Source organism: Equus caballus, chromosome 3 (genome assembly GCF_041296265.1).
Source record: "Equus caballus isolate H_3958 breed thoroughbred chromosome 3, TB-T2T, whole genome shotgun sequence".
Lineage (NCBI taxonomy): Eukaryota > Metazoa > Chordata > Mammalia > Perissodactyla > Equidae > Equus > Equus caballus.
The window spans coordinates 26,260,601-26,288,289 of record NC_091686.1 but is presented as its reverse complement, the minus strand read 5'-3'; the positions used below and the strand labels follow the sequence as shown (position 1 = coordinate 26,288,289).

General features: G+C 44.6%; 1 protein-coding gene across 1 annotated transcript in view; it reads right to left on the bottom strand.

The window, feature by feature from the left end:
* VAT1L (vesicle amine transport 1 like) overlaps nucleotides 1-27,689 on the bottom strand; it is a 142,328-nt gene that overhangs the window by 44,288 nt on the left and 70,351 nt on the right. The window contains exons 6-7 of the mRNA XM_023637363.2: nucleotides 27,449-27,504; nucleotides 23,579-23,773 (exon numbers count right to left, since the gene is read on the bottom strand). Coding sequence (XP_023493131.1) covers nucleotides 23,579-23,773; nucleotides 27,449-27,504 — 251 coding nt within the window. The remainder of the gene's footprint in view (nucleotides 1-23,578; nucleotides 23,774-27,448; nucleotides 27,505-27,689) is intronic.

The following is a 27,689-nucleotide window of genomic DNA, read 5'->3' as shown; positions in this document are numbered from 1 at the left end:
TCTAGGATCTTGGGGAAGGGAATGACTATGGGCAGACTGCGGGGAGGACAGAAGACAAGGAACCTCTGAAAGCTTCTAACAAGTAGACTATTTATGGACTGAAAGTTTAAGAGACTTTGTTTATGTCCCATGGGACACATGCTCATGATCAGCTTGGGAAGGCTGATGCATTTGCTTCCCCTTTTAAACCTGTATTTTCAGAGACAGAGCTGGATGTTGAGAAACAATTGAAAGAGGAGATTTTCCATCCTCTTGACAGCTCACGTCAACCAAGTGCACCAGGCATAGCACCTATACTCCCAGCAGGCATTTGGACTTATATTCTAGTGTTGGCCACAAACAGAGCCAACTGTCCAAGGGGACAGGAGGCAGGGAGACAAGTGGCCAGAGAAGTAATCTAACTGAGGGAAGATGGTGGGTGGAATTATAGCAATGATTGTGAGAATTAAAAGAAAGTATTAGATTCAAGAGAAATTTAGAGGGAAGAATGGACAAAATATGTCCGAATACGTGTCTATGGAGAAGGAAAGATTTCTACCATGGCTGCCTGTGTAGATGGTAGTACCATTAATTAGGACGTAATGAGAAAAATATTTCCAAATGCCTGCATCAGTAACTAGCTATTGGGCTCAGTGTATCATCTTTCCCTGGACTCTGAGACAACACAGAATAAACAGCTTGCTGGACCAGCTGGTGTGGGGTCAGTGAGAGAACCTTCCAGTTTCTTGAGCCAACTAGCAAATTCCTTAACGCCTTTGCTTTGCATCCCCATAGCTCCCCATTCACACACTTAGTGGACCATGAAATTCTTCAAAGTGTGTCTTTTTGATAGAAAAGATTCAGGCTTATGTCTCTGCTCTTTATTTCTCTGCCTAGTTGGGTGTCAAATAACTGACTGTTTCCTAGGATGACAGAAAGGGTCTGCCTAAATCTAGAGGGTCTTATATATCCAGAACCTCAGTGTTTGGCATCAGTTGATTTCCATTCCTAGGCTCCCCCAAGGATGAAGATGGGGAGGTCTGTGGATTCAGAATCCTTCCAACCCATGTGTCTCCCACGCAAAGGCAGAGCAAAGCATATCCCCTCCTCATTACTCCTGTATACTTCCCTAAGAACCTTTCCTACATTCTGAGAAACTCATTGGAACCAAAAAACCGAGCAACATAGTGAAGGGACCCTTAGATTAGACAGAAAGGGTGCAAATCTCTGCTCCACTCTGTACTAGTCCTTTTGAGGCACAGTTTTCTTATCTGTAGCCTTGTTAACTGCCTAGTAATGGAAGCTATAAACTAAGCAAAACGTAAAATGTGGTTAGGTCTCTGAGCTGGATTGAAAAATGCCTTCTTAGTTGCAATGATTTCAGGTTGAACAGGGATCCTTGGGATGGCATTGGGATGAATTTAATCATCTCTGTTAAATTTGCAGTGGGACTTGAGTCCCTTTAGCAATTTTTATTATTCAATATTAAAGGTGATATGGTTAAAGGAAATACTTTAATAAAAGGGAATGCAATTGAAATGATAAAGCACAGGTATGCCTTTTCACATAATAGCTATATCTTTGATATAGCTCAAGATGGCTTAACCCTCTCTTTTTCATCTCTTCCAAATTTTCCCCCCTTCTAATTTCACCTCCCATCTCTCATCTTAATGCTTACTAGGAAGATGAGCCTAGATTTCCCCTAAGCCCTTCCTTTATTTTTCACTCATCATCCTTCCAAATTGGTCCTCAATTAATGAAGTGACGCTTCCAAGGTGACTCAGAGTCTAGGTTCTATTTCACAGGCTCCATTAGGCCAAGGAGACAAATTATTAAGAATCTCTCTTATCTAAATCCTTCAAGTGCTGGTGGATGAGTAATAAACTTTGATTCACTAAAGTAATGCACAAAGACGATTTTTTATCAAAGCAATGTCCGTTAGAACTCCACGGCATGGCTGTTACTGTGAAAATGACTAATGTCGCCATGAGTGCAGTCACCATTAATCAGAGAGTGCTCTTTGCACAGGATGCCAACAAAGTGGAGAAATGACAGAGGTCGCTTTGAAGATGTGCCTGCCTTAAAAAAAGAGCAAACTTCAATATGTCATAAGAAGGATCCCTTTAGGAGTAGGTTAAAAAAAAAACCCAACTCAGCTATAGATTCTTTTGAAAACCTCATTATTTCTTTTTTTGAAATTTCTACATGTGATAACAATAACAAAATACCAATTTACAAAACACCCTCATATATGTTTTTCACTGTCAGAACAACCTTATGGGGAATGTAATAATTTTACAGACGAAGAGGAGAAAAGGCCTTTCCAGGTTGCACAGTCATACAGCTACTAAGTGACACAGGTAGGACTTGAACTCTGATCTTCTGAACCAAGCTCCGTGTGCTTTATCTGTGCCATGTCATAGGGATCCTGCCATGGGGAAAGTTCTTGGAAAGGCAGCCTTTCCAAGGACTCTTCTTTGCTCAAGAACGCACGGTGAATCCCTCTTGCTGAGTTCACCAAACCCAAACTGACTCATGGGTATAGCAGATGCTACCCTGCCCTGCCCTTTGCCCCTCATCCTTACCCATCTCACAGTGATGTTCATCTGTTTCTTTGCCTGAAGGCTTTCTCTTGCTGATGCTACCTGCACAGCAGGTCAGAAGAGCCAGGAAATTAATGTTCCCCACCCTAGGAACAGCTTTCAACCAATGACTGTCGGGAGCTGATGCTTAAGTCTGCAGGTTCCCTGTCCCTCAGGTGGGATTGCTCCGAAGTGGGCGTTTTATCTTGCCACTCACCGTTCCCCCAAGGGATTAACCTCTAATCACCCACAGGTGTAGCTGGCTTGCTAATACCCCTTGCAATGATTGCCTTCCCTTTCCTGTCTCACTGTCTCACCTCTCCCACCAGGGTATTCTAGATCCCAAATGAACATCTTTACTCAAATCCCTGTCTCAAGGTCTGCTTCTGGCCCGTGAGACCCTCCATCTGGTCCATCTTATCTTTTTCACCCCAGCTTGCCATTAGTTCTCCAGCCCTTTATGCATTCCCACAGGCTGGGTCTTGCAATTTACATAGTCGTGGAACACCAACACCACATTCTCTCGCCTCTCAGCCTGTTTTTACCCACGCTCTACACTCTCATGTTCCATGCTTCCTTCAAGGTTTACTCAAGACCAGCTCCTCTGTGAGACCTACCCTGATGATTCCCACATGGGTCCCTCCCATCGACTTACTAGGCCTTTTGCAACATTTCCCCACGTTAAAGAATGTTCTTCTTTGTCCTATATTTTCTTGTCCTCTAATTATTCTTTCAACCATGCCATTTCTTTCCCCCAAATAGACTTTAAGTTCCTATGTATTAGGGTCATGCTCACAGCCAGGTGTGTGCTGCTAAATGTTTAACAACTAACTCTCTGAAAAAAAAGTATGTATATATGTACATATGTTCATTAGGAATTTTACTGAACAGAGAATGTAGGCCACAATTTACAAGTGGTAATAAAATACATGACACTCTTTATTTTAGAGTCCATATAGTGAATTCATTCCCAGGGAATGCTTTCGTTGACTTTTGCTAAGTCTTCTATCTGTGGCCATCCTTTGGCCACAATTCAATCATGATTTGACAAACTGAGTTGTATCCTAATCCAATTATCTTTACCCAACAGATTTGGTGTTATTGACTCTGATATGTGATTGATATCTGTTCTACTGTTCAACTATTTCTCACCCTCATACAAATTTTACTCAATGAACTGTAACCTCTTTCAGCTTTAGCAGTAGACATAACACATTTTTAAGTTTAATCTGCTTTATTCACATTTTCTCTCTTACTTTCTTAAGCTTAGCAATCAACAAAATGATAAATCAAGCCCTGATTCCATGGTGTAAATACTCCCAACCACAGAGATTTCCAAGGTACCCAAGTGTGTCACTTAATATAGAGTTGAGAAGCAATGGTGGTAGACCACATTACATAGTACTTTCCCCACACAGATAAAATAAATGTAAATAACTTCAAGAGCAGAGATAGCCAAGTGTGGTAAAATAATTATGAAGTGATGACTTTTAAGTATTTATTACCCTTGTTTATAATTTTTAAATAGTAAGTTTATATAATTTAATATTTTATATAATAGTTTTGTTGAATGACCGGCTCACAAAATTCCCAAATATTTAACAATAGGCTCTTGTGAGCCCGTAGGAGCCAGCTCCCGCACACCACTGCATGTGTTTTGTAATTCAGAGTGTCTAACATGGTTCTGGCCTGCAGTAAAAGCTCTCTGAATACTTGCTGTGTGAGCGAGTGGCTTTAGCTTTCAAAGGGCAGTTGACCAAAGAGCTTGAGAAAATAAGGCAGCCCTTAGAGACATTTTCTCAGCAAATGTTGTTGCTGAACTGCTCAGGGCGCCAAGCCAGAGGATGGGAGGGTCTGGTCCCTGGGCTGATAGTGGGGAAAACGATCAAGTAATGGAAGCTGCTGGTCACCTCTTTGTCCCTTCTTTATTATAACCAAAGACCTTGGCTGATTACATTTGGATTCTCTATTTTCTCCTCAACAGGGACCCCAGGCTAACCAGAGATATTGTGTGTCTGAGGTTGAAGTTATGTTTCTCTTTGTCGATTCATAAACCAGCATTCTGGTTTGGACATTGGTCTTATTGGGTGGTGCAGTAACTAGCTGGTTGCTACAAACAGGTTCTGGGGTCCTTGTATTATCTTGTAGGATGATCATAAATGTTCACATGTCATGGTTACAAGCTTTGGAGTCAGACTGTTTGGGTTCAGATGCCAATTATTAGCAATGTGACCCCAGGAAAGTTATTTAATGTCTCTAAGCCGTTGCTTCATCATCTATAAAATGGGGATAGTATTTGCACCTTATAGACTTGTTATAAGGATTCAAAGTGAAATTGCATGGAAAGCTGTCAGCACAATGCCTGGCATATAATATGTGCTCAAATAATGTAAGACGATGATAATGATAATAGTAATATACTAACAACCTTGGGAAATGGTAGTTTACCTAGTATTAATGAGGTTTCTTTAACACAAGACTACTCCAAGTCTTTACGATCTCACAATGCCTAGTGTGTTCCTAAGATATGATATTGCGTGCTGAATTTCCAAAACCACTGGGATTCAGGAAGTGCTCGCTGAGAAGCCCATTTTTAGCTTCATCTGGAAATCTCTGAAATTTTCCTTCAGGAGAAAAGAGCAGCTGCTGTTTTCCAACTTTTCATTTTCCCTGCCCTTCAAGCAGAAATGTTACTCATGCCTGCACTTCAGGTCCTGGGACCCAAGTCAGAGCTCCTGGGACTCCAGAGGAGTTTTAGGATCCTCATTTTCCTTATGGGAAGAATTCATATGTTTGCAAAGAATATTCCAACTCTAATTGAATTTTACTTTATTGGTCATTCTTGTTTTCCAAAAGAGATCAGAAGAGGAATCTCCTAAGACTGCCATCTCTAGTTATTTGACTGCTGAGATATTCTTGATAAGTGGTTTCCAATAGCATTCTTACAAGAGCATGTGATGTTGAGGCGCTCCCAAAGGAGCCACTCTCAGGGGGAGGGAGGGGAGGATGAGCTGGCAGGACTGGGTTGACAGGCAGAGGCAGTATGCAGACATAGAAAGATTCTGAGTCCCAGGCATGTGGGTTCCAACCCCAGTTCCTCCACCTGGTAGATGTATGACCTTGGACAAGCGACTGAATCTCTCTGTGCCTCCATCTCCTTACCTGCCAAAGTTGGACTGGCTGTGAGTGGACTGCATGTGAAAATCCAGGGGGACTGCCCTACTCTTAGTAGCTCAAGAAGTCTTTCCAATCCTTACTGCAGAGCACCAAGAAAAGAAGTGCAGAAGGAGGTAAGGATGGAAAGAAATGCATAATTGATGGAGAAAAAACTGTCATCAAATTTTTAAAAATTAAACTAATTTTAAAAAACCTCTTTAAAAATAAGTGATTGTCTTATTTTTTATGTCTTACGGTGTGACCTTGGGCAAGTTACTTCACCCCTCTTGTTACAGGCTTCTAATTAATACCGTCCCTGAATCGGTTCCCCTACATTAAACCCAGCATGTATGGGGTTAAAACCAAAAGCTCTCATCTCCTTTCCCTGTTTCTTTAGTTACACTCACAAGTAAATATCTGTTTCTTTAACCTTTGACTCCCTGAGCTTTACAACCAAATAGAAGTTACAAATTGTTAAAGCACAGGTGGCCTCATGCTGGGCTCACACTAAAGTTTTGGCTAATCACAGGTCCTTGAAGTTTATTACAGGGACACTGATGTTCAGAGAATATCAAGAAACTGAAGCTTCCCAGGCCCCAACTCCTGGGTTTCTTGGCACCAGAATCCACCACCCACCACAGAGGGAGACAACCAAGGACAGCCACCTGCAGATTCTCTTATCTCACCATCCTCCTCCCTACAAATAGCCTCACAAGGCCAAATGCAGGCTGATGGGAAAACGCTGACCAGCCAGGTTACAGGCTCCCCTCCCTACAAGCAGAAAATCCTTAAAACCCTTTACCCACTTCTTAACAGGGAGCCAGCAGTTCCTAAGGCATTAGCTGGCTGGTACTTCCTTTGCCTGGCAAAGAAAATAATAAAACTGCTTTTTTTCCTTTTCACCCGAAACTCTGCTGTCATTATTTGGATTGGCACCGAGTTCACAGACCGAATTTTCGGTAACACTCTGTGCCTTGTTTTCCTTCTTGTGAAACAGGAATAAATAATCCCATCTACTTCCTATGGTTATTGTGAGGATTAAGTGAAATATGGTGCACATATAGTACTTAGGACTATGGCCAGTATGTAGCAAGTGCTCAATGTGTGTTGATGACAATGATTACATATCATTATTATCATCATCCTTTGCATGCATCTTCTGTTTCTCCTTGCTTCCCTGTCAATTCTCCTTTCCTTTTAGTGTTTTAAGCCATTGAAAGGTCATCACTGTCAGATGATGACCACCTACCTTTCTGCAGCTTCCTTAAGCGTTCTCGGCTTTTTCTGAACTCCAACAGCTCCTATATCTGGGCCTTTCACTTAACAGTTAATCACAGAGAGCCTTCTGATGGCTTTTCTACTGTTGATGGAAGCTGTTACTCCAATCTTTCATTGCTCCTCTATGCTTTTATGACCATTCTCTCTAAACAGGCACTGAGCAAGGATGAGATTGCTCTCTCTCATGGTCCACGGTGAGAAGCACAGCCATGGGCTTCTGCTTTTCGTAGACCTAAATTCAGGGGCAAACACAGCACTTGGCACTACTCAGGACTCCTCCTTGATGGGGAGGGGAGGAGAAGAATTAACATTTCAGGCACTGTGTTAGTAAATTAAATACTGGGAATATAAAACTAAACACAACATCGGCCCTTGCCTTTAGGAAGCTCAAGGTTTGGTGGGGAAAATGGACAGAGAGGGACAACATATCTCAGTCCAGAGTGCTGCGGAGCACACAAAAGGGACTTGAGCTAGAGGGGTGGGTATTCAAGGAATGAGAGCTAAACAGAGGCCTAAAGAATCATGCAGAAATGGACCTTATGTAGGCCTGAGGACCGATGCTGCTGAGGCGGGGGGGTTCTGCCTGGATATTGATTTTACAGTCTCACAGGAACATTCTGGAATGTTCTGAGATTGTTTCTTCCAGTTATATTGCACCGGGTCATCAAGCAGGCACAAAGCCAGGTTTCTCCACACAGGAGAAGAGCAAAAGTGAGCTCTATGCCTGGTGGGATCCACCCTCCAAGCGATCATATCATCAGCTAATCCCGTGGAACTTGGGGCCAGGCAGGGAATCTGTCCTCAGGGGAGCTAGCTCCCACAGCCGATTGTGTGTGTCTTTTCCCAGCTGTGCATTCAGAGATGACATACTGGTGACTGGATATTGGTCATGGTGGGAGTATTCACACTATGGATATTGGCAAACGCTACATATCAGGGCTTTCTTTTCCAGGGCCAGTTGTTAAAACAATTACCAGGATATCACTGTGTACCTCCATCTGGGAGCTTTCTGTGCTGCCTCTCACAAGATGTACCACTTTATGGGCCTCTATATCTTATTCCACTAGAGAAACTTATATCCACTGTATTGGACACCTCTTGCACGCCACTTTCAATCTTCTGGGTCCCCATCATATTCTAGCTACTGCTGCTGGGACTGCAAAGATGTTGGCCAACTTTGTGCAAGTGCAACCTGACAGTGCCTCAGGTCCTACCTGTACCTGTGCTTCACCCTGAGGCATCCTTGATGTGAGAACGGGGGAGCCCACTCACATGCATGCACAGCCCAGACATACCGGGAAGTCGGTACCTGTAGAGCCATCTTGACTAATGGGGAACGACAGTCAATGACAATGCTTCCTCCTTTGGTTTCCCAAGAAGACAGTTCTGAGATGCACTTCCTAAGTCTCCCCAAGAATTGAGCACTCTCTCTGTATTTTGTCATGTAACCTGCGCACAACCAAACTGACTTTGGCAGGTAAGGAGATGAAGGCTCAAAGAGATTCCGTCAGTTGTCCAAGATGACACATCTTGTTGGTGGAGGAGATAGGATTTGAACCCACATCACTGGGACTCTGAATCTTTCCATGCCTGCATGCTGCCTCTGCCTGTCAATCCAGTCTTGCCAGTGCACCCTGACTCCCTTCTCCTAAGAGTGGCTCCTCTGGGAGCACCTCAGGGTCTTGGAATTATACAGCTGGAAACCGCTTATTATCACAGGAGCTGCCTTTGATAATACATCCTTTTTTCATTTCCTGAATGCTCTCCCTCTCCCTCACTTTCCCTCCCTGAGATCACTTCTCACATAAATTCTTCCACATAAGCCTGCATCCCAGGCTCTGCTTTGAGGGGATCCCAGCCTAAGACATCCTCTAACCAATTCTGTTGACATCTGTCCATCAATCACATGACTGTCCTGTTGTGATACCCACAGTGATAAGTAGGAAGTGGCCGAGTGATGGAGGATAAACTCAAGTGTGACCTCCTCTTTGAAGCCTTGTCTGGTTCCCCCCAGACCTAGTCATTCATGCTTTGTTCCCAAGGGAATGATTTTGTAGTGGAATTGATGGATTTACATATCACACATTTCCCCTCCAGACCCTGGACACTAAGACAGTGGGTTGTTGTTTTCTTCATCTCACAGCATCCCCTAGCACAGATCAGGTATCAATAAACTTTTTGAAGAGTGAATAAAGAAAGCACTTGAAAGAACAGTTTAGCACATCTGGGAAGAGCCATTCATTCAATACTCATTGTGAGGGGAAGATGACAAAGAGAATTCCCGATGTGAGCCCAGGCCATCCTAAAATCACAAAAGTGATGGTGAGAAGAAACTCAAACAACAGGCAAGGAAAAGTAAAAGATTAAACCTTAGTAAATATAAGCCCGGACCTGCTAGGTCCAACAAAATGCTCGGAATGTCAATGAGAGAAGCGGTGGCTACAGCTATTGACTATCTTTAACGACTTTTTTAAAGGCATATTTCTCAATCCTGCAGGTCCGAGATAAGCTTGTAAACACTTTAGAGGAAGCACAAACATAGGTGATGAAAGTTACAGAGAGTGAGTCATACTTGCAAGGCATTGAGGGAAGATCCTGTAACACAACAAACCTAAATTGCATCTAATGATATAAACAGAGAAGAACGATGCAGAGAGACCTGCCAACCTAGAAAATAGAACAAAGAAAGCCAACCTGTGAACAACAGGACAACAGAGGCCACTGAAAAATGGCCGCCAGGTGGAAACCAGAAGCAGGAAGACAATATAAAAATTGATCTAAACAGAAAAATGATCTCAGCAGGGGTAGGAGGGCCTACTTCATATTTGCTCTCAGAATCTTCCTCCAAGGAAGGTCTGAAAAAACCTGCTGTCAAATTCTTTCTTTTTTAAAGATTGGCACCTGAGCTAACATCTGTTGCCAATCTTCTTTCTTTTTTTCTTCTTCTTCTCCCCAAAGCACCCCCAGTACACAGTTGTATATTCTAGTTGTAGGTCCTTCTAGTCCTGCTATGTGGGACGCTGCCTCAGCATGGCTTGATGAGTAGTGCTAGGTCTGTGCCAAGGATGAAAACCAGTGAAACCCTGGGTTGCCAAAGCAGAGTGTGCAAACCTAACCACTCGGCCATGGGGCCGGCTCCCTCAAATTCTTAAATGTGAAAATTAATGTTAGAATCTTGGCAAAAAAAAAAAAAAAGACAGTGAGAAAGACTTCAGGCATCTCCTCTTAGCTGATGCTCTTTACTTCTTGATTCTGCCTCAAATTCTTTTTCCTTTTTTGCTGAGGAAGATTTGCCCTGAGCTAACATCTGCTGCCAATCTTCCTCTAATTTGTATGTGGCTTGCTGCCACTGCATGGCCAACGATGAATGGTGTAGGTCCGTGCCTGGGAACCAGCCTGGGCTGCCGAAGCACAGCATGCCAAACTGAACCACCAGGCCACTGGGCCGGCCCCTATATCATTCTTTTAATTGCAAGAAAGAATTAATTTCTGGGGGAAAAGGCAAAACAAACACATAAGCAAAGCATACCCACACGAACACATATATACACACAAACACACCCAATACTCACAAATATGCATATACATATAAACAAACACGTACTCAAACACATACACACACAAACACACATACATACTCAAAAATATACATATACATACAAACACGTACTCAAACACATATACACACAAACGCACACACATACTCACAAACACATATGAGCTCCAGAATAAGAAACCTGGCTGGGATTCCCAGTTCTACGCCCTTGTACAAATTACCTTGCTCGGTCTTTCTTTTTAAAAATCTGTATAATGGGCACAGCACCTTCTGTCCTGCCTATCTCTGTCGGTTTACCATGGGGCTTGATTCCTACAAAGGAAGTAAAATGCTGTGCAGATAGAAGGCGGATGGTGGGGTGCAGCCTCTTTGAATAGTCACCTCTACGCTTTCCAGCACAGCCTTGCACGGTGGCCTGGATGGTAAAGGTGATCATTTGGAGCAAGTCCAATCACAGACCAATAAAAGTGCAGTGAAATTAGAACCCAACCAGTACATAATTTGTAGCCACTGGGGCAAGGTGGAGTGGGAAGTGGCAAGGCACAAGTACCAACCTTGGAGTCATGGGAATTTGTGCTGCCACTTAGAGTTTGTGTCTTGGAGGAAGCATCAGCTTCCCTTGCCTCAGTCTTCTCACCTGAAACATGGGCCTAACTACACCAACCCCAGAGGGCGGAGGTGAGCATCACGTGACTGCCAGCTTAATCACCACATCCCCATCCTCACCCAATTCGCGTTTGTTGAGTGAACTCGCTGATAATGCATGTGAATGTGCTAAGGAAGCTATGAAAAGTATGAAAAACACATGTTTGGGAAGAGAAGTGGAAAGGAAGGAATTAACTAAAGCTGAATTAAGCACCCATTCTGAGGCATTTCTATACAGCATGCCCGCATGGCTCACAACAGACTTTAATACTGGCAGGAAGAGCAGGGGTTATCAGCCCCATGTTACAGATGCAGACAACTAAGGCTTGCTACTCAAAATCACCTGCTTGCAATCATAAAAGTCAGGGACAGATGAACCAGGGTCTTGAAAACCAGTCTTCTTTCTCTGAACCAGGATGCCTCCAAGTCGGGGGATGGGACAAGCAGGGTGAAGGGCCTGGAACAAAGTCATCCTCACTCCTAGAGCGGGTGGTCCTTGGTTACGAGCACGGTTTCAGGAGAGAGCCAACCCAAGAGTCGAGTTTTGGCTCTACCACTTCTGGGCTGTGTGAGCTCGTCCAGGCCTCTTATCCCTCTCTCTGACCCTCAGTCTCTTCATCTGTAAAATGGGGAAACAATAGTTCCTTACAGGACTTCTGTGAGTCTAGATGAGCCAATGCATGTGCCTGGCTCAGTGTAAACATCAAACGTTAGCCACCATTGTCACTCTGTCACTTGTCCAGGGCTCCACACGCAGCTGCTCACTTCAGGTTTATTAAATGACTCCCAGAGCATGGTACTTTGCTGGCAGCACCTCCCACAACAAGCTGACAGTTTAGTCATCAGAGACTAGATGGTTGGAGGATCGGAAGATCCAAACAGCAGCATGTGTTTATCATTTGTGCTGCTCAGAGCTTCTGTTCCATGAAGCAGCTCCCACAGATGCCTTTAGAAACGAAGAAAAGCACAAGGCAAGCACGCCAGCAGGCCTGTTCGCATCACAGCCATGGCAAATCGAGAAGGAAACCAGCCCTGGAGATTCAACTGCAAGAGACAGAAAGACAGGCCCCCACCCCCACCGCCCCTTCCGAGGTGACACAGAGGCTGACTTTCACGTGTGCCAGGGTGTGCCCCAAGAGCTTTCCCATCTTGTCTCAGGACATTGTCGCAACAACCCCAGAGAGTAGGCCCTGCTATCATGCCCATCTCACAGATGAAGAAATCAAGGCCCAGAAGACGTGAAGTATCTTTCCCAGGGACTCCCAGCTACCACTGGAAGAAGGAGGACCCGAACCCATTTTGGAGCCTGCCCCTTTAACCCTAATGCTACACCTTGTCTCTTCAGCCCTTTAGAGTTCATCAAATATTTGCCCTTTTTGATCTTATCTGACTCACCATTTGTTATGGATTGAATTGTGTCCCCCCGCCCCGTTCCCCATAAATTCATATGCTGAAAACCTAACCTCTAGAATCTCTGAATGTGACTTTATTTAGAAAGAGGCTCATTGCAGATGTAATTAGTTAAGAAGAAGTCATACTGGAGTAGGATGGGCCCTAATCCAATATGATGGTGTCCTTACAGGAAGGGGAAATTTGGAGACAGACCCTCGCACAGAGCGAACCCCATGTGAAGATGAAGGCAGAGACTGGGGTGCTGCTTCTACACGCCAAGGAACACTTGAGATTGCCAGCAAACCGCCAGAAGCGAGGGGAGAGGCTGGAATAGATTCTCCCTCACAACCCTCAGAAGGAACTAATCCTGCTGACACCTTGATTCTGGACTTCTGGCCTCCAGAACGATGAGACTATAAATTTCTGTTGTTTGAAGCCATTGGGTTTGTGCTGTTACAGGAGCCCTAGGAAAGGAATACACAACCACTCTGGGAAAGAGGGTCGGTTCGTGTTTTATAGGTGAGGAAAAGGAAGCTCAGAGAAATGAAGCGTTAGAGGCCAAACAGCCAAGAAGTGGGAAGGTTAAGAAACCCAATGAGCCAGTCTCCCGTTCAAAGGCATGTCCCGTCTGACTGGAGCTGCTCCTGCACATTACAATATGCCTCACACTGGCAAGTCGTGTACAGTTTACAAGGGTTCAACACATACGGACTCAATCGATTGCACAATAACCATAAAATCCTTTGCAATAACAGGGAATGTGGTACTAGCCCCATTTTCAATGGAGGAGAGTGATGCTCAAGGAGGAGGATGGACTCCAGAAGGTGGAATGTTCACCCACCAGGATATGACCTTTATTCACGCATCCTCTGATTTAAATGTATGTTCTAGTGTTCAAATGATCTCGGTCTACAACACGGCTATCCATCTTATCTGGTCTAGTGAATAGGTCAGAATCTGTAATTAATACATCAGTACAGATACCTCGGAAAATATTTGAAAATGGTCCTTCTGGTGCCACCTTGCAAACAAGGCATCTAAAGTAATTCCTCCATCCACTTGGAAGGCAAACAGACGTTTCCAGCCTTTGCAAGCAGCAGAATCTCATCTGGGTCTTTCAAAAATGCAGCCAAAAGCAGCCTGCATTGACTCTGCCCCTGGCTCTCAAGGAAATCCAGTTTTGTGATGTATTTCCAGCCAAACGACAGGCGTGAAGGCGAGAGCGATCATTTTCTTCATAACAGAAACGTATTAAGAGCTGAGCTCCCAGACTTCTAACAAGGAGCACTGAGCTGTGAATAACTCAATCCTGCAGCAGGCTGTGGTCGCTGGTGGAGATGAAATTGTCTGATTAGGGCCTGGATGGCAGATGCTGTCCCAGGCTAATGGAAACACCTGCCCTGAGGCCCCAGAAATCTTCTGCCTGGCACATCCTGTGTAGTCCTTGCATGGCATCTTGCCTAAGAGTCCCTGGCCTCAAAGATCTCAACATCTGCAATGTGCTGTAAGAATAACAGCTAGTGAGCACTTACTATCTGTCAAGCATTAGGTCAAGCACCTTTTGTACATTAGGTCATTTAATTCCTCTAATTAGGAACTGATGGAAGGTACCATTATTTTCTCCATTTTCACAGGTAACTGTCCATGAACATGGCAATGATGGAGGCAAATCTATGGGACCTGAAAGCAGGATTTCTTAATCTGGGTTTGGGGTCACGGCAGGATTTGAGGATGTTAGGAATGTTTTTGCAGAGGAGCCAACATGATTCACGAGGCTTGAAGGTGAGCATGTATTCTTCAGGAGGACAAGGATGAGAGACAGGCATGCAGACAGAGATAACAGAATGAATAAGGCAAGGAGGCAACAGACACTCAGGTTTTTGAAGAACCACGATGGTCCAGTGAGGCTGGAGTGATGGGTAATTGGAGGGAGTTTCTACCTCACCGGGTTTCCTGTCCCCTCCTCTCACTCTGTGCTCAGCTGGATGCACCTTTTTTCTGGGCTTGGATGTGCCAACTTCCATCTCTCCAGCTTGCAGGCGTTTGCCCAGGCTGTGGCGCATGCATAGGTCACACCCCCATCCAGCTCTCTTCCTTCAGGTCACTTCCCACTTAGGTAACGGTTTGGCTGTTCACTTCTGCCACCCTGGCTGCTCCTTGAGTGCAGACCCAGGGCTTCTCCCTTGCAAGTGTGTTTTCAAAACCCAGGCTCTGTATTTGTTGAATGGATGATGAGTTAATTTCCAATTGCTGCTATGACAAATAACCACAAACTTTGCAGCTTAACACAATACAAATTTATTCTCTTACAGTTCTGCAGGTCAGAAGCCTGAAATGGGTCTCTGCATTAAAAATCAAGGGGTCGGCAGGACTGGCTCCTTCTGAAGGCTCTAGAGGAGAACCTGTTTCCGCCTTGCCAACTTCTAGAGGCCACCTGCCTTCCTTGGCTTGTGGCCCCACATCACACCCTTTTCTCCCTCTGCTTCCTTTGTCACATCACGTTCTCTGACTCTGTTCTCTGGCCTCCCTCTCTTAAGGACTCTTGTGACTGCATCAGGTCCACCCAAATAATCCAGGGTAATCTCCTCATCTCAGAGTCTTTAGCTTAATCACACACACAAGGTCCCTTTTGCCACATATGGTAACACATTCAAAGATTTCAGGGATGTGGACATCCTGAGGGGGCCATTATTCACCACAGATGAAGAAGCTGAGCAAGAGCCGTGGCTCAACTTGTTTGATCTGTTGGATGCATCAGAGCGAGGTTGAGGGCAGGTCCTTGGCAGGGCTTGGGGGAATGATGGTGCTGATATTTTGAGCTGCAGAAAACACGCATGGCCTGGGCATGCTGGGAACATGTGCAGGGAAATTGGGAATGTGTTAGGGGCGGGGGGAGGAGGGGGCAGTGATTATGTTGAACTGAAAAGTCTGGGATTCCACTTAAGAGAAAGGAGGACACGCAGCAAAGAAAAAATGAAGGTAAGGAACATGAAGCAAACATAGCAGTCGCTTCTGGAGCCTCAGTTTCCTCATCTGAAAACTGAGAGAATGGACCAGGCTGAATGGATGGTTTTACAAGATCTCCCAGCTAGGATATTATAAAGACAGGGATCTGACTTCCCAAACTGTACCTCCTCCCATCTCCTAAGTCCCCTTATCCCAACTTTAGAGAGCCTATCTCTCTCTCTTTCTCTCTCTCTCTCTCAATATAACAGCTTTATTGAGATATAAATTACATACCACCCAATTCACTCATTTAAAGTGTACAATGCATTGGTTTTCAGTATATTCACAGAGCTGTGCAACCATCACCACCATTAATTTTAAAACATTTTTATCCCTCCAAACAGAGACACTGCACCCATTGGCAGTCCCTTGGCATTTCTCCCCAAGCCCGCCGCCCCAGGCAACCACAAATTCACCTCTAAACAGTCCTTCCGTGGACCCTGCTCCTCCTGGCTATTTTCCAGGCTTTTGTTCTGCTCAGCACCAAATGGGAGGCTTATACTGGCTGTCAGCCTCTCCCACCCACGCATTCCCTTCCTGACCCTCTGCATTCAGACTTCTGCCCTCATCATTCTACTGAAAGAGCTTTCTAAAAGGTCAACAATGACCCCCCCGGCCAAAGCCAAAGGCTTTTCCTCTATGTACTTCCTGACTTGTCAGCAGCAGTGACACTAATGGCCTGTCAGATGGTCATAGTGTCCCTTTCCCACTGCCCTGTCTGAGGACGCCTCGTTTTTCGCCCGCTGTGGAGGGTGGGAGATGCAAGGATTCTGGTCTTGCCTTCTTCCTTGTGAGTAAAGAAGTTAATGCCCATGGAATGGACTCGAGAGCCAGACTGTCTTGGTCTGAATGTCAGCTTTGCCACGTCCCAGCTATGTGACGTTGGGTAGCTGACTTCGTCTCTCTATAAGTCCATTTCCTTATCTGTATCACAGTGATAGTAACAGTACCCACCTCTCAGTTACTGTGGGGATTAAATGAGTTAATTCATGGAAAATGCTTGGGAAAGTCCTTGGCACATAGAGGCAGGCTATGCTAAGTGTTTGCTAATACAATGATTTTACTCATTCTTTTGTTCAGTGAGTTTATTCATTGCCATTTTTTCAATAACTTCTATGCATCAGACTTACCTGGGGTTCAAATTTCCACTAAATTCAATTACAAGCAGGGACTTTGGGCAAGTATAACTTCCCCAGAGCCTCATTTTTGTGACCTGTTGGATGGGACAATAGTTGTTGGGGTTGTTGGAGAGTTTAAATGAGTTAATACATGCAAAACACTTAGAACAATGCCTGGTACCTAGTAAATTCTCTAGAAATGGTTCTGGTAGTAATTCCCCAGCCCTCTTCTCTCACCTCCATGTAATTGTGGGTTTGAATTGCCTGTGGACATCTCCACCTGCAAGTTCTACCATCACCTTAAACCAAACTCACATGTGAGCTCATCAATTTTCGCACGGCAGTGTCCATCACTGCTAACCACAATGGTATCGCTGGCACCCCAACTCCTGGTCTCAGGTTAAAAAACCATTGGTCATCTCTGACTCTTGCTTCTCCTTTGTCCTTTATTTCTGATTTCCATCCTTTACAATGACTCAGGTTCACTCATTCTCTCCCATTCCACTGCCCCCACTTTTGCTGGGGAGTACCTATCCATGCTTCAAAATCTGTAATGGCTTCCTGGCCAAACTAGTTGCTCCCAGTCCATCCTCCAAACCAATGTGCACATGGATAGAACACATATTGACTGCTTTCGGGTGATGCTTTTAAAATAGTTTCCCCACCCCAACTGTGCCTCGGATGGAGCTTCTAAATCTTTAAAGGTCTGTGCCAGCCAGTTGCGATCTGCCATAATTAAGTGAGACTTTCCACAGTTTCTCCTTGAGTCTTTGTCTCTTAGTTTGGGTTTAGGCATCTGTTTCAGATGCCTGGCTTCATCCTCTCTTAATTTCCCAGTCTGTGTTGGGGTTGAAGCCTGTGGCTTCTTTAAAACTGACCATCACATCCCGACCCAGCCTTGTCTCTTGGGTCATTTCACCGTCCCTGTTGCTGGTGTTCAACGTTAATCTTCCTTTTTTCAAGTCACCCTCTTGCTCTGGGACAAGTTCAGCATCACATTATTTTTCCTTCACTTATTCTTTTAGACAGACCTATCTCTGTGTAGGTTTTTTTTGTTTTTTTTGAGGAAAATTAGCCCTGAGCTAACATCTGCTGCCAATTGTCCTCTTTTTGCTGAGGAAGACTGGCCCTGAGCTAGTCTTCCTCCTCTTCTGTGCCCATCCTCCTCTACTTTATATGTGGGACGCCTACCTCAGCATGGCCTGACAAGCGGTGCCATGTCCACACCTGGGATCCGAACCAGTGAACCGCTGAAGCGGAATGTGTGCACTTAACTGCTGAACCACTGGGTTGGACCCTCTGTGTAGGTTTTGTGGTGGCATAGAATGAAAGACACACGTATAATTAAACCACAACTATTAACAAGAAGATAAAAATGTAGGGCACAGGGCCAGCCGTTGTGGCCTTGTGGTTAAGTTTGGCATGATCCGCTTTGGCAGCCCTGGTTAGGTTCCCGGGCACAGACCTGCTGTTCGTGGCCATGCTGTGCTGGCAGCCCACATACTAAAAAATAGAGGAAGATTGGCATGCATGTTGGCTCAGGGTGAATCTTCCTCAGCAAATAAATAAAATATATAAAATTTTAAAATGTGGGGGACACATATTGAGGGATTAGAGGCACTTAAATAAGTGACTGCATTTGGCCAGTGAATTTCACTACAGCCAAGGCAAAGAGACATATACAGGGACGAGCATAATTAACATAATATACTAATAGGTAATCATGCCAGATTGCTGGGGAGGTAAATTTTTTCTACCTTCAAACAGAAGGATGGTATCATTTCATAGACGAGCTCCAAAAGAATTTCTGCAATGATGAGAATCTTCTATCTCTGCACAGTTCAATATGGTAGCCAGTAGTCACATGTGGCTATCGACCACTTGAAATGTGACCAGTACAACTAAAGAACTGAATTTTTAACTTGACAATTAATTTACTTTAAATAGCCACATGTGGCTAGTGGTACCGTATTGGTGAGTGCAGTCATAGACTTTTATGTAAATGATGTAAAATACTACAGACAACGCCTTTAACAGAAGATTTTTAAATTGCCAAGATCTCTGTGCAGCCCTGTACCAGTCTGCTAGGGCAGCCATAACAAAACACCACAGACTGGGCAGCTTAAACAACGGAAATTTATTTTCTCCCAGTTCTGGGGGCCAGAAGTCTGAGATCAAGGTGTCGGCAGGGTGGGTCTCTCCTGGGCTTGCAGATGCCCATCTTCGCAGTGTCTTTACACGGTCCTTCCTCTATGCGTACCTCCCTGCTGTCTCTCTGCGTGTCCGAATCTCCTCTTCTTCTAAGAACACCGGTCAGAGTGGATTAGGGTCTACCCAAAGCCTCACTGTAACTTAGTTACCTTTTTAAAGGCCCTATCTCCAAATATAATCATATTCTGGTACTGGGGGCTTAGAGCTTCAACATATGACTTTGAGGGGGGACACGATTCAGCTCATATGCACTATTAAATGGCAGATGGGGAAAGGCTTTTTTAATCAGAGGACACAGCTACCTAATCCTGGTGTGTATCTTTCCAGTGTCATACTTGGGACCAGGATGGGCTTCCGGGAATTGGGAAGTTCAAATGGTGCCATGTTCCTTAGGCCACACTCTTGAAAGCAATCCCCTCAGCCAGCATGTCAACTCAAACTCTGCCTGGCAGCAAAGGCCTCCAAGATTTGACTCCATTGACCAAACCAACCTTATTTCCTCTCCTTCTCAGCCAGCAATGTCTGCTTTGTGTAGCCCAGACCTCTGTACCCCATCTATGCCATACTCACTCCTACTCCTGCAATTTTGTTCACACTGTCTCTCCTGCCTATAACACTTTGTTTTTCAACTCTGACATCATTCAAAGAATTTATATCCTTCCATTCTCCCAAGCCCCACCTCATTCTTGAACCATCTCTGAACATTCACCCTTGCTTAATATCACTCTTGTTATCAAATCCAGTTGCACCTGAAACCAATACCCCATGATTGAACACTGAGTTATTCTTGAGTTGTTTCATAGGTCTTAGTGTTGTCCCAGGAACTAAATCGTAAACTCAAGGGTTAGGGAACACATGATCCATCCCTTCTGTAGACTTGACATCCTAAAATAGTACCAGCATATAGCAGTTGCTCACTAATGTCACTGCTGCTTGGTTGACACACGCAAGTTTCTGTCCCTTTCCCACCTCTGAACTGTTTGGAGAGATTAACTCCTTTCTCACTTAATGTACGGCTGCGCATTTAATCTCTGGAGGCAACCTGAGCCTGCAGCATATCCACTATGCTTTAGGTATTAACTTTACAATAAAGTCAAAGACAGATGGCTAAAAAGAAACCCTAATTGCCTCTGATATTATTAAACCTTCTAGTTTGAAGGCTCAGGGAGTCCAAGAAAATGTTCCTTTAATCCCTATGGACTTTATATTCCATAGATGAAGTCATAGAGCTGGCCTGAAAAGCAATTTTGTGAAATCATTTACCAAAGGGGAGGGGAAGAAATCATTTTAGCCTTCCTTCTGAGGTTTGCAAGTCATAAGCATGCTCTGCTCTCTTCAAGCCCAGAAGAGCTGTGTGGGCTTGATAAATAGCCGAGTTTGGCCCAACTGCAGCTCTAAAGAGATGTCTGTAAATATTGTAGAAAAGAACCATCAGAAAGTTGGTGGGTGTTACTGATGACTGGCTGTGGATGCTTTTGTTGGCAAACAGGCAGCAGCCGGCTGTTTCTGCTCCATGGATGACTAGCCTGCTGTGTGGGGACCTGTAAGTCTTTTGTTTTCCCGTGACTGTGCTAACCAATATGGCTTCTTTGAAGGCAGCAGTGCTCAACTTCAGATTTCCATCTGGCCCCTGCTGACCTATTCGGCTCTCTTTTCACCAACCCCTCCTTCACTCACAACAATACAAGGGAACTGGCCATATATTCAAAGCCACCAAGGTCAGTCTTTCCTCACCTCTCTGCTTTTGAGGGTCTCTCTACCTTGCATGCTCTTCTTCCCATTTTTTGCCTTTCATGTCCCAGCTCAAATGACACCTAACCTTCCTTCTCCAAAGTCAGTCTCCAGCATGTGTTCTCAATGGGGGCAAGACCAGCCCTGAAGGGGTAAAAATTGGTTGTGGAGGATGAAAAAATATTACTCCTTTTTTTTTTTGAGGAAGATTAGCCCTGAGCTAACATCTGCCATCAATCCTCCTCTTTTTCTTGAGGAAGGCTGGCCCTGAGCTAACATCCATGCCCATCTTCCTCTGCTTTATATGTAGGATGCCTACTACAGCAATGGCTTGCCCGGTGGTGCCATGTCCGCACCTGGGATCCGAATTGGTGAACCCCGGGCCGCCGAAGCAGAACATGCGCACTTAACCCCTGCACCACCAGGTCGGCCCCAATATTACTCTTTTAATGTACAAAGCACAAATCTACATACAAGACACAAAAAGATAGATAAATAGATGATAGGTAGGTAGAAAAACAAATACAGATAGATAGATGATAAACCTATGGTACTAAATTTCATGGGGTGGGAAATTTTCATAGGAACAAAAGTCTAGAAAGACTCCTTAGGAGGGTAATAATGAAAAAGAGGTTGAGGGGCTGGCCCCGTGGCCGAGTGGTTAAGTTCGCGCGCTCCGCTGCAGGCGGCCCAGTGTTTCGTCGGTTCGAATCCTGGGCGCGGACATGGCACTGCTCGTCAGACCACGCTGAGGCAGCGTCCCACATGCCACAACTAGAGGAACCCACAACGAAGAATACACAACTATGTACCGGGGGGCTTTGGGGAGAAAAAGGAAAAAATAAAATCTTAAAAAAAAAAAAAAAAAAAAAAAAGAAAAAGAGGTTGAAAAACACTGCTCTGTGCAAACTGCCTCCCCTCTCCACTTACTTGCCAACTTATACCCTAATTTAACTCTTTCCAAGAACTTATTACAGTTGGTGAACACCTTGCGTAGTTTTGTTGACTTCAGTATCTTCTGCCCCTCCCCAGCCCACTGAATGTAAGCTCCAAGAAGCCCAGGGATCTTGGCCATCTGTTCACCTCTGCATCCCCAGCATCTACACTGTGCACATAGCAGTTATTCAATACCTATTTGGTGATTCAATTACCATTGTAACCAAGGACGATTTCAAGTACTAGAACAAGGAACCACTGGGCCAACTGGATCCCTCTTGGATTTCAACCTTTGTTTAAATGTTACCAGATTTGTTGGGTCCATTTTGAGCACAGAGTTTAAGGATAATCCCCCTTCTTTGCCAAGTTAATCTAATGTTTGGTCAAGTTAATCTCTTATCGTTGGTCTTGACTATCCCCGGTTTTCTCTCCTCCCTGACCACTGAGAACCCGGTAACCGTGTAGTCTGGCCATACTCTCTTGCACTGAGATACCACAGTGAATACTATGTGGATGGTTGAATCATTCAATTAAAAACATTTTCAAGAAAAGTAGAATGAGAGGCTAACCATCTTGGAAACTACAGAGCAGAAGGAACACATGATTATCTGATTTGATTTAGCAATAGATTGAATCATAGTGGGGATCTGTAATAGAAAAAAGACTGGAAGGAAGCAAACCAAAATGTTAACAATGTTACCCATCTCTGGAATGTGTAATTACAGTTCATTTTCTCCTCGTGTTTTGGTTAATTAAGGAGTTTCCCATAATGAGTTTGTATTTCTGTTATCATAAGAAACAAGAGTTTTTGGTGGTTGGAATTTTTAAGACCATTCATGATACTTGCAGTATCAGAGAAGCATGTATAGTCACACTCCTGGTCCACGGATCCAGGACCAGTCATATTTGATGACACAGTGACCCCACAAAGCTTTTTTGGGGATATCTGTGCTTAGGGAAGCCACTGGATTTTGGCTAACCTAGTCCATTAGGCAAATAGCACACCAGCTTTCATACCCGGAGGACACCACTAGCTGTTCAACAGAACTTCATGTTTGTTAGATTTTCCAAAGGCATTTGTGACTACCAAAAATACAAAAAAAAAATACTTGTACTGTGTAAGGTACCCATGCAAAATGCAAAGAACAAAAGAACAGAAACACACATTCTCACATATTTAAAAATATTCCTCAGGGGTTTCATGGCTCCCTGAAGCCAAGGTTATGACATCCTGATTTAGGAAGATTTCTTAGTGAAATATCTCTTGAAACCTAGGCCACATCTCTTCGTTTTCTCCTCATAGGCAGCTACCATGACTGGATTCCCAAATGTCCAAAACTTGCCTGTCCTGAAGGATTTTTCTAGACCCTGCCTCCTCCAAGCACATCTCACCTGAACCAATACAGCCAGTCCACACTTGAGTATCCTTAAGGGCTGCACTAAGAGTACTTAATTTTTTCACGATTGAGGAATGCTTTCAAATACTAGAACTTTTGGCCAATTAATGAAAAGACTCAGTCTAACGCTAGATGCAACAATTCATCAATCATTACAATGCCCAGGACGACAACATCTCACAGGGGCCCCAAGCATCCGGGCTTAGCACACAAATCCTTTAGCTCTGTGCCATTGTTGGCCCTGACCTTGATCTCTTATATACCCACAAGGTGACAATATAGATGTCACTGTAACAACGTACATGCTCTCTTATAACGGTGAATCATACACATCCACTATAACTTGGTGGCCTACTGGGGAAGGGTTCATGGCACAAACGGTTGGTGACACACGTGGTTTGAGAACCACTAGGGAACCTAAAGTATGTCTTACATCCAAAGCACTAGACTATGGGACAATGACTTTAGGGCCCTCCTTTAAACAAACAAATCTGGAGAAAAATCATTTGGTAAAAGATTGTATCTGGCTGCCCAAACCTACCTGGACCAAGAAAGAAGAGATTCTTTGCTAGGGAGAAACAGCATTCTTACCTCCTCCAGGGCCCAGAGGGAGTCCACCACGGGCTTGATCTTCTTCTGGGTGTAGAGTCCAATGAGCTTGTCCACCACTCCTCGGATGAGGCCTGCGCGGCCCTGTTTGAAGAGCAGATTTAATAGGGAAAACCCTGCGATGACTTTGTTCTCTTCAAACAGCTTGATGGGGTTCACTTTCTCCACCTGCCACCACTGGAAAGAGAGAGGGTGCTGGGTTACAAGGATTCAATGCCAGGCTGCACTCGCAGCAATGCAGGGAGAGAACGGGGCTGCCAGCAGGTGGATGCCAGCTGACCAAGAGATGGCTCTTGCTGGCCTGTTTTTTTAAAGCTTCTATTTGGCTAGGCTCTGCTGCGAGTGCACAGTGATGCTTACCAGAAGAGCTCAGGATCCAGGTGGGAGCGAGAGAGCCCTTTAGAAAAACAACTACTGGCCACATGTAATGGGGACATTAATTAAGGCATGTGGTTAGGATCCCCAGCTCTCGAGTTGAATCCTGGCTCTACAACTTGCTCCCTGTTGTCTGCGCTTCATTTTCCTCAGCTACATACAGTGGCAGGATATTGCCCCTGCGGCTTCCTGAGAGAATTTAGTGTAAAGCACTTGGCTTAGGGAATGGTGGTGATGGAGCTGGTGAAGGGAGTGGGGCAGCAGAGTTTACAAAGTGTGCTGGGGACCTGGTGGGGGTGATGACTGGCTGCAGGAGCAGCCTTCCTAAGGGGGAATGACGGCAAATCTAAACCTGGAGAGGTGGGTAGGAATCCACCAGAGGAAGATGAGTAAGGAAGCACAACATAGGAAGAAGGAGCAGCATGACGGAGCCATGAAGCACAGTGTTGGGACTAAGCCAGTGGCTCTTAACTGGGGGCAGTTTGACCCCCCAGGGGACGTTTGTAATGTTTGGGGATGTTTTTTGTTGCGATGACTGGAGGATGGGTAATATAGTGGCGTCCAGTGGGTAGATGCCAGGGATGCTGCTAAACGTCCTATGAGCACAGCACAGCCCCTCACAACAAAGAACAATCCCACCCAGAACGTCCCTAGCACTAAAGCAGTAGGTGGGATAAACACAACTGGCAGATACGGCTGTCTCTTCTCCAGTCTCTCATCTCCCCACTTCAGATGTGAAAATAAGTGAATACTCCATCAACAAACTATGGCCATAGTTATCAAACTGCTTTTTTCTGATTAATTCTGTTCCCTTTGGTGCCGGTGAGAATTCATAAACTCAAGGTTCCAGTTTCTACAGGGTTCTAAGAGGCCCAATGGTTAAAATCAGTTTTATATAGAGAGCAAAAAGGAATGTGATGGGCACTCAGGAACATTGGTGGCATTCATGTCATTGTGTGTCTGTTTACATCCTGCCTCTTTCCAGCTTTGAGGAGGCCCACAAAAGTAAAAGATCTTGATTTTTTTTTTGAAGTGGGAGAATTATAATTGTTAGGAAAATAAGTGTGAGGAAGACAGGTCGAAAACAGGGATGAGAGTCATACACAAAACTCTTCATCATAAGGGCCTGGGGGCCGCCTCTGGGAAAGCCATGTATGTGGCCACGGGCTGCTTGCCACAAAAGCAAAGGCAGAGAAATGATTAATAACGTGATGCACAGAGTATCTGCAATGCCTCCATAAATACTCGTGAAATGAATTGACCCTACAATTGCCGCACAGTTGTGGTTAAGTGAGTTCTAAAACCGAATGCCTGGTTTCAAATTCCAGTTCTGCCACTTACCAGCTGTGCAACTTTAGGCAAGTCACTTAACCTCTGTGTGTGCAGTTTCCCTACTGTACCTCATGGGGTCATCGTGAGGAGTAAATGTATTAATACACACGAAGTGCTTAGCTCAGTGTCTGACATGTAGTAGGTGCTCTATAAATATAAACTGTTTTTATTATCGTCTTACGTTGGAAGGGATGGTTTTGCTTTAGTGAATAAGAGCTCCGTTTTGGAGTCGGACTGCTTTCTAAATGATAACGTCACCTGTTATTGTCATCACTGTCGTGGTCACATGTGTTATGTGAGCACAGGGTCTACAGGAGTTTTAAGGTGGAACATAATTAAGATAGCTGAGTGAGAAACTCCTGTATTATTCTAAATATGCTTTTCATTTCTAACCCTTTCTTGAATGTATAGAAGACAATTCTTCTCTAGAACCTTACCGAACAAAGTCATTGTTCCATTCTTTGCATGTCTTAGCTTCAATTTGCTTCTAACTGATCAACTAATGTTGGACTTGGCCTCTGAGTCCAATAAAAGGGAAGTCCAAATAAAGGGAACAGTCTTCACCCTTCACCTCCAACCATAAAGCATTCTGGTAGTTGGCAACCCTGTTTCAGGCAGAAAAATCTCAGGCTCCATCCTGGCTGTGTTTTAATGAGTGCCTTGATCAAACTTGGGCACGCTGCAATTATTTCATTAACACTGTGTGTAGTGATTGTGCATGTAGGGGAGAGAGGGAAAACACTTCTTACAATTGTGTGTAATTTGGGACCAATCTGGTTATCCCAGCAGGCTGTCAGCATCCCGTTAATTACAGCCTCAGCAACAAAACAGCTGTGAGGGGCACAAAGTCTATCTTCAGGGCAGTCGCTCCAGACAGCGTCCTCTGTTAGACTTCACTCTTGCTCCCTTGTGGATTCTGTGGTGGTGACGATCCTTGACCTGAACTTTTGAGTTCAAATGCAAAGAGAGGCCCTTTAATTCTAATCTCACAGGGCAGGGAGTACGAATCATTTCAGAATCGGGGAATGTGTGGGGGTGAAGCCTTTGGCAGCCAGTGTTAGCACTCAGGGGGCATATGAACACCCCTCAGTGCCACACTTAGCATGAATACCAAGCCCCTTTCCACAGCTTTCTCCGACCACTCTATTCAGAATGCCTCCACCCATCCTGCTGGTTAGTATTCGACACCCTGTTTTTACCCCTTTCAGAGATTTCATGCCCATTTACAATCATTAATATGTTTTACTTATTTCAGTTTGTTTCCCTCATTAGAATAGAAGAGTCACAAGGGCCTAAAATGCATCTCTTGTTCACCGTGATACCTTGGTGCCTGGCACAGTGCCACAACCGTAAGCGCTGGAAGATGCCTGCAAAGTGAGTGAACCAATCGATGCTGTACTAGCCACTTAGGAGGCTGGGAGAGAAGACAAGAGCAAGCTCTTACGAGAAGCAGCAACCCCCTGTTGTGTGTGTGTAGGCGGAGGGGGCAAAATTGAAGTTCAAGCCCAAATTAGTCTAATTCTGGCAAGGGTAACTCCAGGTGGGAATGCAGATCTGCGTAGATTCGCAGTGAGGTGGCTGCCCAGGGATGTGGCTTCTCCACTGCAGACAAAGTTATGGGTGTATTCAGAGTGTGATTATCTAAGCTGGTGGTTCACAGACTCACCTGTGTCCAAAAATCACCCCAGGAGCTGGCTAAAATTGTCGGATCCCTTTTGTATCTCCCACTCAGTAGAATGGGGATATAGAGAGATGGCAAATACCAAGAGACCTGGCCAGAAAGTGGCTAAAGTGAAAGGCTGGTCTCTCCAGGGAGCAAATAAAATGCATTAACACTAAGTTTATTTTTGATCAATGATTAAAATCACCAACACTTAAGCAATCTCTGTTGAAATCGAAACAAAGCTTTCTTGAGTTTCTCTGACACTCCCACCTCTCTGTTTCATTTAGACAAAAGCAACTCAAGTCCCAGATCTGCCCATATGTAGTCAGCAGGGTGGGAACGGAGGCTTTACTGAAAATGAATGATGCAGATGAAGGATAAACAAGATCTAGGTTATTAGGTCAATGTCCTTCCATGGAAGAGCCCACAACATGCAAATCACCGCACCGCCATAAGTATATTAGACGTGCCCGGATACTTACTGATTTTGCAAAGCTAAAGAAGCTCTTGGTCTCTCCAGTCACCATGTTGGATGAACCTGCAAAGGGAAGATTCCCAAATCAAGCTATTGCTAATGAAAACCAGCATCTCTTGATACATATGGAAGAATGGCACTTGTTTGGTCCAGAACTGTCAAGAGCTTGAAAATAAATTCAATTCAGCCTTGGAAAAATGAGGGAAACGGAGGTGGTGGGTGGTGTCAAGTTGACGTAATTTTAACTA